This window comes from Euwallacea similis, chromosome 13 (genome assembly GCF_039881205.1).
Source record: "Euwallacea similis isolate ESF13 chromosome 13, ESF131.1, whole genome shotgun sequence".
NCBI classification, from domain to species: domain Eukaryota; kingdom Metazoa; phylum Arthropoda; class Insecta; order Coleoptera; family Curculionidae; genus Euwallacea; species Euwallacea similis.
Genome location: NC_089621.1, coordinates 3,875,758 through 3,886,599, shown reverse-complemented (window position 1 = coordinate 3,886,599; position 10,842 = coordinate 3,875,758). Strand labels below are relative to the sequence as shown.

At 36.5% G+C, this 10,842-nt stretch overlaps 4 protein-coding genes across 5 annotated transcripts; 3 read left to right on the top strand and 1 right to left on the bottom strand.

Annotated features, from left to right (window-relative positions):
• The first annotated feature begins 426 nt into the window (after positions 1-426).
• LOC136413301 (uncharacterized) lies at positions 427-3,480 on the top strand. The gene is made up of 6 exons (XM_066396775.1): positions 427-571; positions 1,782-1,983; positions 2,042-2,269; positions 2,473-2,718; positions 2,782-2,978; positions 3,033-3,480. Exons 1-6 carry the CDS (start codon positions 518-520, stop codon positions 3,270-3,272), a joined length of 1,167 nt encoding a protein of 388 aa, XP_066252872.1. The 5' UTR covers positions 427-517; the 3' UTR covers positions 3,273-3,480.
• A 63-nt stretch (positions 3,481-3,543) lies between these two features.
• Tsp97E (Tetraspanin 97E) lies at positions 3,544-7,551 on the bottom strand. Of its 2 annotated transcripts, XM_066396477.1 has the most exons (7): positions 7,404-7,551; positions 7,183-7,350; positions 6,836-6,945; positions 6,674-6,779; positions 6,484-6,612; positions 6,246-6,351; positions 3,544-5,620 (listed from the first exon to the last, which is right to left on the bottom strand). In XM_066396477.1, exons 1-6 carry the CDS (start codon positions 7,461-7,463, stop codon positions 6,277-6,279), a joined length of 648 nt encoding a protein of 215 aa, XP_066252574.1. In that variant the 5' UTR covers positions 7,464-7,551; the 3' UTR covers positions 3,544-5,620; positions 6,246-6,276. The 2 variants fall into 2 exon arrangements, with proteins under 2 accessions (XP_066252574.1, XP_066252573.1); XM_066396476.1 differs by lacking the exon at positions 6,246-6,351.
• Positions 7,552-7,690: 139 nt separating this feature from the next.
• On the top strand, positions 7,691-9,297 carry CysRS-m (cysteine--tRNA ligase-like protein, mitochondrial). Its single transcript, XM_066396506.1, has one exon. It carries the CDS (start codon positions 7,708-7,710, stop codon positions 9,250-9,252), a length of 1,545 nt encoding a protein of 514 aa, XP_066252603.1. The 5' UTR covers positions 7,691-7,707; the 3' UTR covers positions 9,253-9,297.
• A 173-nt stretch (positions 9,298-9,470) lies between these two features.
• Positions 9,471-10,763, top strand: LOC136412864 (methylmalonic aciduria and homocystinuria type D homolog, mitochondrial-like). The gene is made up of 5 exons (XM_066396066.1): positions 9,471-9,648; positions 9,884-10,035; positions 10,092-10,289; positions 10,343-10,562; positions 10,621-10,763. Exons 1-5 carry the CDS (start codon positions 9,486-9,488, stop codon positions 10,689-10,691), a joined length of 804 nt encoding a protein of 267 aa, XP_066252163.1. The 5' UTR covers positions 9,471-9,485; the 3' UTR covers positions 10,692-10,763.
• The last annotated feature ends 79 nt before the right edge of the window (positions 10,764-10,842 follow it).

Genomic DNA, 10,842 nt, shown 5'->3' with positions numbered 1-10,842 from the left:
ATTGCCGTTAAATTGACCTTTGTATGAATAAGGGGTCAATTTTTAGAACTTCTCTGGATTCCTTGTTGTAATCTCATATATGCACCGTACCTTGGATACCATGATGCTCTCAATGACCCTCTCTGCTTAGGACTTCTTGCTCGCCATCCTCATCTCCCATAAGGTACCTTTATCTTTTACAATGCTGCTGCGGATTGGAGACGATATTTTGTGAACTTTTGGACAATCCTCATGAGAGCGAGCACGAGAACACGCATAGAGCACATGTGACCAAAATCCTATTGCGAAAACACAAGTGGAAAATGTCCATTAGCCTTTTTTCTTCGGTACTTCCTGAAAACTGATGCAAGGACACCGACCGCACAAAGGTCGCCTTTAAGAAAACCATCCAACCAAATCGTTACATGCAGATTGTCCCCTAAGTATATAATCTTTGGTGGTGATAGTTTGAGTCAGTTCTTGTCCAGACCGTTTTCGGATTAACACCTTCAGTACAGGGTAAAAGAATTCTATAACGATGCTCCGGGATTGTGGTGTCCAAATTTTCGTCGCCGTTCTGTGTGTGATGCAGGTAAGGAGATAGAGCTTAAAATTCGAAAAAAAAAACCCAAAAAATTTTAAATGTTAACACAGCTCGAAAGCTATTTGTTTCGTTAATTTTCAGGCTTGAGTGGGTACACTTTTGAATGAAATATTTTCAACAACATGAGGACCTCGGCCCAGTTTATTTCGGGGTTAACTTGAATGGCAAAAAAGACTCTTAAAATACTCATTACCTCAAAATAGACATTTGTAGATAGCAAACCTTTCGGGACCAAAATTTCGCACTCGCACTCATCGTAACTCAATAATTTGAGTAAATTTGTTAAAATGCTGGTAACTACGCCTATTTCCTATATCATTTCTATGATTATTATGGAGCTGAAAACTTTGTTAGCACTACGAAAATTCGGCCTTTATTCGGAAAACAAATAAATCTAATGAATATGATGAAACAGGCATTGTCCATTGTCCAGTTTCTAGGAAATTCTCTTCTTGTCAAAGTTACCAGCACATTTATACTTTCGCCCTAAAACGTTTCAAATATGGACGGCAACCCGCTGCAATGACATGTCAAAAGTTGATTATATTTCGATTCTTCTATCACTGTCTTTTCAAAACAGTTGGACAGAGAAATAAACGTACTTGTTCGTCGTAGCTTGCTGCAGATTTTCGATTTTGTTTGGTCAAGTATTTTCATTGGCTCTCCGTGAGAGCGCTTCAGACATGACGACACATTTAAATTAGGCGGCAATTGATTTTCTTTTAAAGCTACTCATATAGCTCAGCGATGATTGCAATTTGGGCCTTCGTTATTACCTGTCAAAATTGCGAAAAATCCCCCTTATGGGGCCTTTCATGAATAATCTATTCAGGGCTGAAGTAATAAAATGTCAGTAATTTTGTTAGGGAAACGATTTCCATGGAGATCATTAAAAATCTGGCCAAACAACGATTTTTTAAATTTTTTTATCGTTTCTCTAAACAGAAAAAAATTTTAAGTATGGCCAACCGGCCGTTACAATAATAATTATGTCAAAAAAACATTACTATTCAAATTTTCCATCATTGTCGGCCCTAACCACCTAAACAGAGTAACATAATAAGAAGTCGTTGCCTGCTTATTTTTAAGAATTTTCATTTGCTTAAAAACGATTGGAATTTGAGGTTTCATTTTTAACGCAGGATTTCGCATTTTCCTTCATCAATTCAACAATTTAACCATTGCGATGTTATTTCAGATTTCCTGCGAGGATGAAATCCGAACCTCCTTTGACCGCTCCCCAGTCTACAAATACCGCTACGAAACTGAAGACATGATGAAAACCTCTGCTACTTCGGTTCCAGTTCGTGGATACCATGTGGTAGAAGGCGGATACTACCCTGCAGAGTCTGGATTAGTCGGAGCGGCTGTTGCTCCTGTGGGTATTGGAATCGCTCCAGGTAATAGTCCCCTGATAAATCACTGCGTTGCAATGTTGCCATGACCAAACACTTTTAGGCGGAATCGGAGGTGTGGGTCCCGTAGGTTTTGGAGTAGGCGGAGGAATTGGAGGTATCGGCGGAGGGTACGGCGGAATAGGCCTTGACGGAGGAGTAGGTCAAATCGGTGTGGGAGGAATCGGCTATGGAGGTCACATTGCCCCCCATTTTATCGGGGCCGGGCCTGGAATTGGAGCAGTGGGATTAGGCGGTGGCGGATATATCGCTCCAATAGTGCATGGTTATGGTAGGCAACAACCACTAATGTTTCGGTTTTAAAAAACGACCACAGTATTGCATAACACAAACATAGATACCATTATTTATTGCGGTTTCATGGTTCTAAATATTACAAACTCACAATAGCTGAACTGTAACATTTGTCTAGTGAATAAAAATATCGTTAATCATGACCTTGACCCGCATTTCTACCTTGACACTGATTCACAGGAGGTGAAGAGGTGGCGAAGAACGAATTCAGCGAAGGCAAAAAGAATGTAGAAGATGCGAAATACGAGAAAGCCCATGGGAAGAAAGGAGAAGAAACCAGTCATGGCAAAGAAGGATACTCGCAGGGATCTGAGGCAGTGAAAGACGTAAAAGGCGAAGAGGGGTACTACAGTGACAAAGCTGGAGCTAAAAACGTAGTGGAGGATGGAAAACAGTATCAAGGAGGACAATCTTTTAACCAAGATGGTACATAATATTGTACACCTCACGAATCAAAATATTTTACCCCTTTTAATTTTTATTTAATAGGTAAAAATGGGGCCGAACACTCGATCAAAAAAGGACATAAGAAAGGACACGTAATCAAAGGATTTAAGTCGTCCCATCACAAGGATGAAACTGGAAAAACTGAGGAATACTACGATGAGGAGCACGATGAGGCCGACAACTACGCATTCAACGGTCAGAACGGACAATTTGGACAAAAGGGAGCGTCATCATACAAGGTATTAATGAACCGGTATTTTTTATGCTAAACCTAATACAACTGAAATCCTCAGGGAGGACACGAAGATGGCAAATTCAACGAACAAGAACACAAAAAGGCAGGTCACGTGAGCAATGAATTAGCCGTTAAAAAGGAAGCCGCAGATCAGGGCAAATATGGAGAGAAGAAATACGCAGGAGGGGAATCTAGTTATGGTGTAAACAGCGGAGCTGACCAACAGAGCTTACTGGGGCATCAAGAAAACGCTAGGTTTGTCAAACACCACCCAGTGCCGTTCTACCACCATTACTAAACACAGAATTCTTCCGTAATAAGACTTAGCCCGTAGGTACCTACTCTGAATAGCCATTACCGATAAATTATAGTGTAATTTATTTATTTCGCCTTTGTTAAAAAGGACTTCGTTATTTATTCTCATGTAGGCTACCTTTATGACGTTTCTGCAGAGACAAAGGCCTTTGTATTATATAGATATGTGTTCGTGTTGAAGGAAAAAATAAACAAATATTGCGATTTTTCAGAGTTTTATTGATGCCGATTAAAGCAATCAAACTGCATCATAATCTAATCTATGTCTTTAATTATCATTCAGGTATTACAATAATTACAATTACACATCGTTCGTTATAGAGAGAGAGGACTATAGCTAGTATGATGAGCAAAGGAGATCAAGGATTTTTTGCAATGATGCCCATAAAAGCTTCACAGGTACTATCGATTACTCACTAAAACTGTTAGTATACATTTTTCACAACAGTAAAAAAAGGAGGAAGTTAAATAAATATTTAACGATAATGTCAGTAGCAGAAAATCATTATTCTACTTGGAAATGTTTTAAGGAAATGGGTAAAAGGGGAAATTGTGTTTGAGCAAAGTTATGAAAATGATATACATACAATTATCTACATATTAAAACGTTATTTTTTTAAAATCTTTTAAATCAGTTCAAACAAACGTTATACCAGTGAGGCACGTAGCCAGCAAGAACGATTGGGAAACGTGACTAATGGAGTCCCTATTGCTCGTGGTGGAGCTATAGATTATCTGGTGCTTAAATAGCGCTTCACACCCTTCGCATTTAAAAAATCAGTGGTTTGCCTTTTATGTTTCAGATCTATATCATTATTATATATGGAAGTTACAAAGCTTGCCTATTTACTTCATACTCAAATCAATGAGTGCAGCTAAGCCGAAGCGCAATCAATGTTATTTTGCGGAAATGGGGCCATGATTCATTTATCTCTTTACGTCAGGGTATCTGGACTCACTCCAAAAATAAAAGAATGTATTTACAATTACTTAACACAATAGATGGGCAAACACCAATATGGGAAATTTTAATGGGTAAGCGTACTCGATGTGGTTATAGATTGATGCAAAATTTTTTTAGCCTTGTAAAAGCGTCATTAAATCAATCTACCTTACCTTAACAAAAGAAATACAATGGGTCGTATTCATAATAAGATTATTTTCAAATACATCGAGTATCGTCTGCCCTGGGCCATCACCCCCCCATGCCAATACTGACTGCATATACGACCCATTAATAATTTATTGCCTGTATAAGTGATGTCGAGTCACGCTGTGAAAACGACGAAAGCGCTTTGAAAATTTAGATATTTCAATCGCAGAAAATGAAAGTAAGCAATTACCAGATATAATTTATCCCAAAACGTGTGGCAATTATTTATGGATATAAAAGCCAGAAAAACGGTTTAAAAAATTGCCTTCTTTGATGTCCATTGACCTTCAGGGTTTCTCTAATCCAATTCTCAGTATTACATACATTTAACCGACTGTATAACTAATCAAGTTGCCCATGTTGAAAGTGGACTCTATACAATAATATTTGCTTTTTACTAGCCACGTGCCTGATACTGATGATCCCAGGGGTTTTACAGAACGTTTCAAGGAATGTTGATTAGTTGGTGTCTATTAACAATCTGAATCTAATAAATGCCTCAATTTAAATACTGTATTTCTTATTATACGTAGTGCTTTTCAAAGCAAAGAAAACTATAAATTGCATTAGTACATGCAAACCCTCTTATAAATCAAATCCGAGATGTTTTAAGTTCCTTAACTTTTTACAAGCAGCTTATAAAAATACGAAGCAACTAAGCTCTCATAAAACATGACTTGGCAAAAATATGACTTTAACATATGATGAGCATATAGAACGATGATTTATAGGTATTTTTTATCTAAATAAAATTCCTTTGGATATCGAATTTAGAACAAATATAATAATATCGTGATAAAATACAAAGGAAGAAAGAAGATCACACACACAACTCAGTTCAAGAAATAAACATCCCTTACATACACAAGTCTTTGGTAAAATGGCGGCGAACAGTGGATTTATTTGTAGGACTCAGCCATTGTCTTTTTCTTTCATCTTTAGTATTAAATAATCCACAGATCGATAACACAGGTATTGCAAAAAACATCTAAATCCAATAATACAAGGGTGATAAATATGAATCAGTTATCCAAAAATTCTCATAAAATAATGACTAGAAAAGCTACAGCACAGTATTAATAGGTAAAAGTTTTATGACTAGGAAAAACGGCAATAGCTTTCAGTTGTTCTGGGTCCTGTTGGTTACGATACCGTCTCGTCAATAAAATTCCCACTACCTAAACAAGACAACTCTCAAATTCAAAACGAAAATAATCCCGCGGGGTAAACCGCAGTCCACCTGTACACTAATATTTATTAATACCTCGATTAAAGCTCTTCAATACCTTCTAATATCTGCTCATGCCCCCAAATATCTATGAATACATTAGCAAAGTTATCAAGAAACGCGAACTCCGACAATTACCTTCGAAGAACATCCGGGAAAACATTCTATTTTGGAAACCATTAAAAATGTTTGATTAACTACTAAAAATGTACTTTTCTTGATTTTTCATGATATATAACGATAAAACTGTCATGTCTCGGGCAAATGCCGCAATTCACGATAATAAGGCGCAGGAATTCCAACCAAACAAGACAACTACATAAGCACCTAATAAAAATATGCATTACATATGTTTTTGATTCAACATTCAACAGCACAGATATTAGTTCCTACTAATTCCTTTCCTAATACCCACTAATTCTTTTAAGTTGTACACCAAAATGCCTCTGCAGTTTACCCCTTGAATAATCTACACCAACACCAAGCATGCAACAACCATATTAGAACAAACAGATGCAGATGCCACAAGAAAACAAAAATCAACTCAGACACACACACACACACAATAAACCCACCATCTTGCACAGAGCCAGGAAGGTTATGGCACTAGAGGAAAGCACTTGGGTTAGCCCTTGGATCCTTTTGGTTACGGTAACGTACAGTTAACAATACTCCCATGAACTGGAAATAAGACATGCCAAAAACCCTTGTAAGTTGATTAGACCCAATATAAGAAAGGCACATAATGCTCAAATATTTACATTTACAATTAGAGTAAAGACTTAAATTAGTAAAATTAGACTAAAGACTTACCTCAGTGAAGCTGAAAAAGAGCCCAATCCAGCCACAGAGATTAAATGCATAGTTGATGGTGCTTTGTAATTTTTGCAAACAACCTGGACAAGTGCAAGGCTGTATCTCAGGATTTGGACAACATCTCAACTAAATTGTTGCCAATGGAATTATATTCAAATTAAATGAGGCATGAGAATCGTAATTTTACCTGCACTTGATCACAATCTGGGTGAATCAAGACTTTATCCACGTCTGGTTCAAACCCACAGCAAGTAAAAGTATTTTGCACATTAGCTCTAGTGTCATTTTCGACTCTAAAATATTTGAAGCAAAACTAGATTTAATGGGTACATTCAAATGCCACTTATACCTTGTCCAACCTTGCTCTGCCCACTGCTTTTGTTGAGATTCATTAACACCCAAGCAGGCGCATGCTACTGAAAACTGGATTAAAAATAGCAGGAATAAAATTACCATGTACTATAATATTATAATTAAGGAAGCAATTGTTTGAAATTTGCAGTGGAGTAACAGACAATCTGTTTGTTTATACTTAGGAGTAGGAGTAAACAAAGTTCAATTATGTTGATAAAGGAAAAGGAAGGATGTTGCTTGATGTTAACGCTGCTTATCGGTATTTGCGTAATAGATAAACCAATTTGGAGGCTTTTTAGGTCTCAAATAACAACTGTCATAAATGTTGTTGTAAAAGGATACAAAGAATAGCATGACTTGATGATGCTTCAAGGCTCCTATAAGCCCTAGGGCTGAAATTAGTATTAATATAACTCCACATGCTAGAATGCCCCCAACTATTGGTAAATTCGTTACCAAAGAGGCAGCTCGCCCATACACAGCTACCCCAATGAGGATGCAACCTACAACCTAAAAGACCTCTTTTTATAAAAACAACTTAAATGTTATTAAAGGACACTTACCACGTACAAAACGTTTAAGGCTATAAGGGCATTTTTGGAACAAGTAAAGCCACCACACATCTTCTTTTAATAGCCAAAATCAGTGTTTGCTTTTATCTAAATCAAAATCAAAACGATAATTAAAACAAAAAAGAAATATGTCAGATTAAAATGTGAGCAGATGTCTCTGTCACCTGAAAAGGGATCAAACAGCTGTTTAATGTCACATTCTGATATTAGAGGCAATCAGCAATACGTTGTTTCGATTTTTCCACAAATTAGAGAACCTAACCTCACTTTATTTCGTGTTTATGAGACCTTAATAATGTTATTAAGCAAATCCAAATTACTTTGCCAAAATACCGCGTTAATACTCAAAAACAAACATTCCTGGACATTGCCAATAGGAAACGATACCTCAATAAACATCTTCAATTGCGTGACAAAAAAGAAGGAGCCCCTAATAGTTACAAACAAAGAGGCTGTTACATGGTACACCTGTGGCCCCACAGTGTATGATTCAGCACACATCGGACATGCTAGCTGCTATGTGAAAGTAGATATAATTCAAAGGATATTAAAGCAACACTTTGGCTTAAATTTGATAACTTGCATGAATGTTACTGATATTGATGATAAAATTATTAAAAGAGCTGGCGAGTTGAAAGTAGATTATCAAGAACTATCTAGAAAATACGAAAAAGAATTCTGGAATGATCTAAAAAGTCTGAGTATATGTGAGCCAAATATAATAGTAAGAGTGACTGAAAATATCCCATTAATTATAAGCTTTATCAAGCAATTGATTCAACATGGTGCAGCATACAAAGCATCAGACAATTCAATATACTTTGATGTGTCAAAAAGCCCTTATCCTCCAGGCAAACTACAGAATATATCTGAAGATTACCCTGACTCCACAAACCCACATAAAAAATCCCCTGCTGATTTTGCTTTATGGAAAAGTACAAAATATGATGGAGAACCCCATTTTATCAGCCCTTGGGGTAAGGGTCGACCTGGTTGGCATATAGAGTGTTCAGCACTAGCATCTCATATTTTCGGTTCAGAAATTGATATCCATGCTGGTGGACTGGACTTGAGATTTCCACATCATGAAAATGAGGAAATCCAGAGTTGTGTCTTCCATGGAAAATGTCAGTGGGTCAATTACTGGCTACACATAGGTCACCTCCACTTTAAAGACTCAGTAAAAATGTCCAAGAGTTTGAAAAACACCTTGTCTATTGAAGATATGTTGAAGAGCACCAAACCTGAAGTGTTCAGAATGGCTTGTGCCAAAGGAAGATACACAACCTCAATGGAATTTAATTCAGACTTACTGGAGACTGCTACAAACTCCTTAAATATGTTTAAGAATTTTATTGTTACCATAACTGAGGTGAAAAGAGGTATAATAAAACCTTGCCTAAACAATATTGTATTGGCAGAATTGCTTGCAACCTCTGTGAAAGATATTCATACTGCTTTCTGTGATGGCTTTAACACCCCCCATGTAATGCAAGTATTGAATAACATTGTCTCAAAAATCAATTCTATGTTACACTCTAGTACAAATTCAGCAGAGAACTTTTGTGAAATGCATTATCTCTTAGGACTCACCAATGTTGTAATTAACACTTTAGGCATGTTTGGTATTGACTTAATCGGATCAAAAAGTGTTATACAAAGTGATGGTGAATCGGAATTAATTGATTTACTAGTGAGTTTTAGGCAAGACGTTAGAAATCTTGGATTGGCTGATAAAAATGTGGATATTTTAACTCTCTGTGATAATTTAAGGGACAAATTAAAGAGCCATGGTTTGACTGTAAAAGATCATGGTAAAGTTTCTTCTTGGAGTAGGTAGCTAATTACGTTATTATAGTTATTATTAAATTGGCAGTTTACCAAAGTTGTTTATATTATTTATTCACCTTTGCTCAGTAAATTATTTTTAAAATTCCCGCCATTTTTCAACTTTACAACGAAATTTTTTGAATGGTCAAAATCCTCATGATCTCACACTATTCACCAGTAATAATCGCGAATTCATTTGCAAGCTGTGGCAACTTTGCGTAAGTGCCCAACGCTGTAAATATTATGAAACGTCAAACAATGTCAAGTCGAAATTTTTTAATTTGTTTGACTAAACTTCCCAAAAATAGTATTTTCCAGGGCCAAAATTCCTTTAGGTGTTATTCAAGAAAAGTGAGCAATACCAGTGGGCCCTACAAACCAGTAAAGGAGCGCAGACCTGATTCAGGTATCAAAATATTTTGGTTGGTTTCTTAGGTTAAGAAAGTTTAAACAATTTTAATTATTTATAAGTATTACTGTTAGTAAATTTGAGTGGCTTTCTTTATCTTTCAAGGGTCGAGCTGCTAACCTTCTGGCCCTATACGAAATGTAATTATTATTTTCATGTACCTGCTATTATGTCCTACTATTTTTGGCCACATTACATTAGCCAACTCTAGCATATTGCCTTCTTGATTTAGAGTCTAACTTAGTATGGCGAGACCCCAGCTTCGAGCTACTAGCTTCTAATGGGTTTCCGCTTTTCTTAAGAGGTAACATAGGCTTAGCCTGGTATGACATCCAAACAACCATCAAAACCCACCATGATGTCATCATGGAGCAAGTTGAAGATGTAAGACTCATTTTCACCCTTCAGCAATTACTGACAAATAAAAATGGAATGTTTAGGTGGGCAGTAACCTAGACTCAGATATGATTTTGAGGGTGCAAACATGTCCGAAAGTTTTGCGTCAAACTGTCTGTGAATTGTTTCCATATAGACCATTGGAGAAGAGTGAATTGTCAGTGATTACTATAAATCTGAAGCCTGATGGTAAACAAACTAAGTTTAATAAGGAGATAGAAACTGAGAGAATGGCCCAAATGGTATTCTTTTCATTGCTAAAACCTGTCTTGGGCTTATTCATTATTTTTTTAAGTTCCTAATAACTGCCAAAAACATATGCTCCAAGCTCAGGAAAGCTGGTTATTGGGCTGATTTTGTTAATCCATTTTCTGGAAGGCCCTACTTTGTACCCAGTGGCTTGAATGAACTTTACAAAACTGATGAGAAATTTCGCTGCTTGGATTTCCAAATCTTCGACATAGATGAATGCAAAGTTATTTCCAATGAAGGTTTGCCTATTAAAAGGCTTGTTGGTAAGGGTCTCATTAGTTTATAGTTTGCGGTTTATTTAAACAAATTTTAATATTTCAGGCAGCCTTTTTACAGATGCTCCTTGCAACAAACAACATCTAAATTCAGTTTTCACCTCTACAAACAATTAGCTAATCATCATCAGTGTTCTTTAGTTTGAATCACAGATGTATATATTGTAAAAAATTACAGAATATGTTTTAATGAAGTAGATAGGTCAGTTTTTGCTTTTCCCGATTTTGTCTTCAGCATATATTTGGCGGCAAAAATTCATAAACGAAG

Coding starts and splice junctions, on each gene's coding strand:
- CysRS-m (XM_066396506.1), top strand. CDS start 7,708: ATGTTATTAAGCAAATCCAAATTACTTTGCCAAAATACCGCGTTAATA.
- LOC136412864 (XM_066396066.1), top strand. CDS start 9,486: ATGAAACGTCAAACAATGTCAAGTCGAAATTTTTTAATTTGTTTGACT. Junction 9,649..9,883: donor GGAGCGCAGACCTGATTCAG/GTATCAAAATAT, acceptor TTCTTGATTTAG/AGTCTAACTTAGTATGGCGA. Junction 10,036..10,091: donor TCATGGAGCAAGTTGAAGAT/GTAAGACTCATT, acceptor TGGAATGTTTAG/GTGGGCAGTAACCTAGACTC.
- LOC136413301 (XM_066396775.1), top strand. CDS start 518: ATGCTCCGGGATTGTGGTGTCCAAATTTTCGTCGCCGTTCTGTGTGTG. Junction 572..1,781: donor CCGTTCTGTGTGTGATGCAG/GTAAGGAGATAG, acceptor ATGTTATTTCAG/ATTTCCTGCGAGGATGAAAT. Junction 1,984..2,041: donor GGGTATTGGAATCGCTCCAG/GTAATAGTCCCC, acceptor AAACACTTTTAG/GCGGAATCGGAGGTGTGGGT.
- Tsp97E (XM_066396476.1), bottom strand. CDS start 7,463: ATGTGTGGTGGCTTTACTTGTTCCAAAAATGCCCTTATAGCCTTAAAC. Junction 7,351..7,403: donor CCTTAAACGTTTTGTACGTG/GTAAGTGTCCTT, acceptor GAGGTCTTTTAG/GTTGTAGGTTGCATCCTCAT. Junction 6,780..6,835: donor GCAGAGCAAGGTTGGACAAG/GTATAAGTGGCA, acceptor CAAATATTTTAG/AGTCGAAAATGACACTAGAG.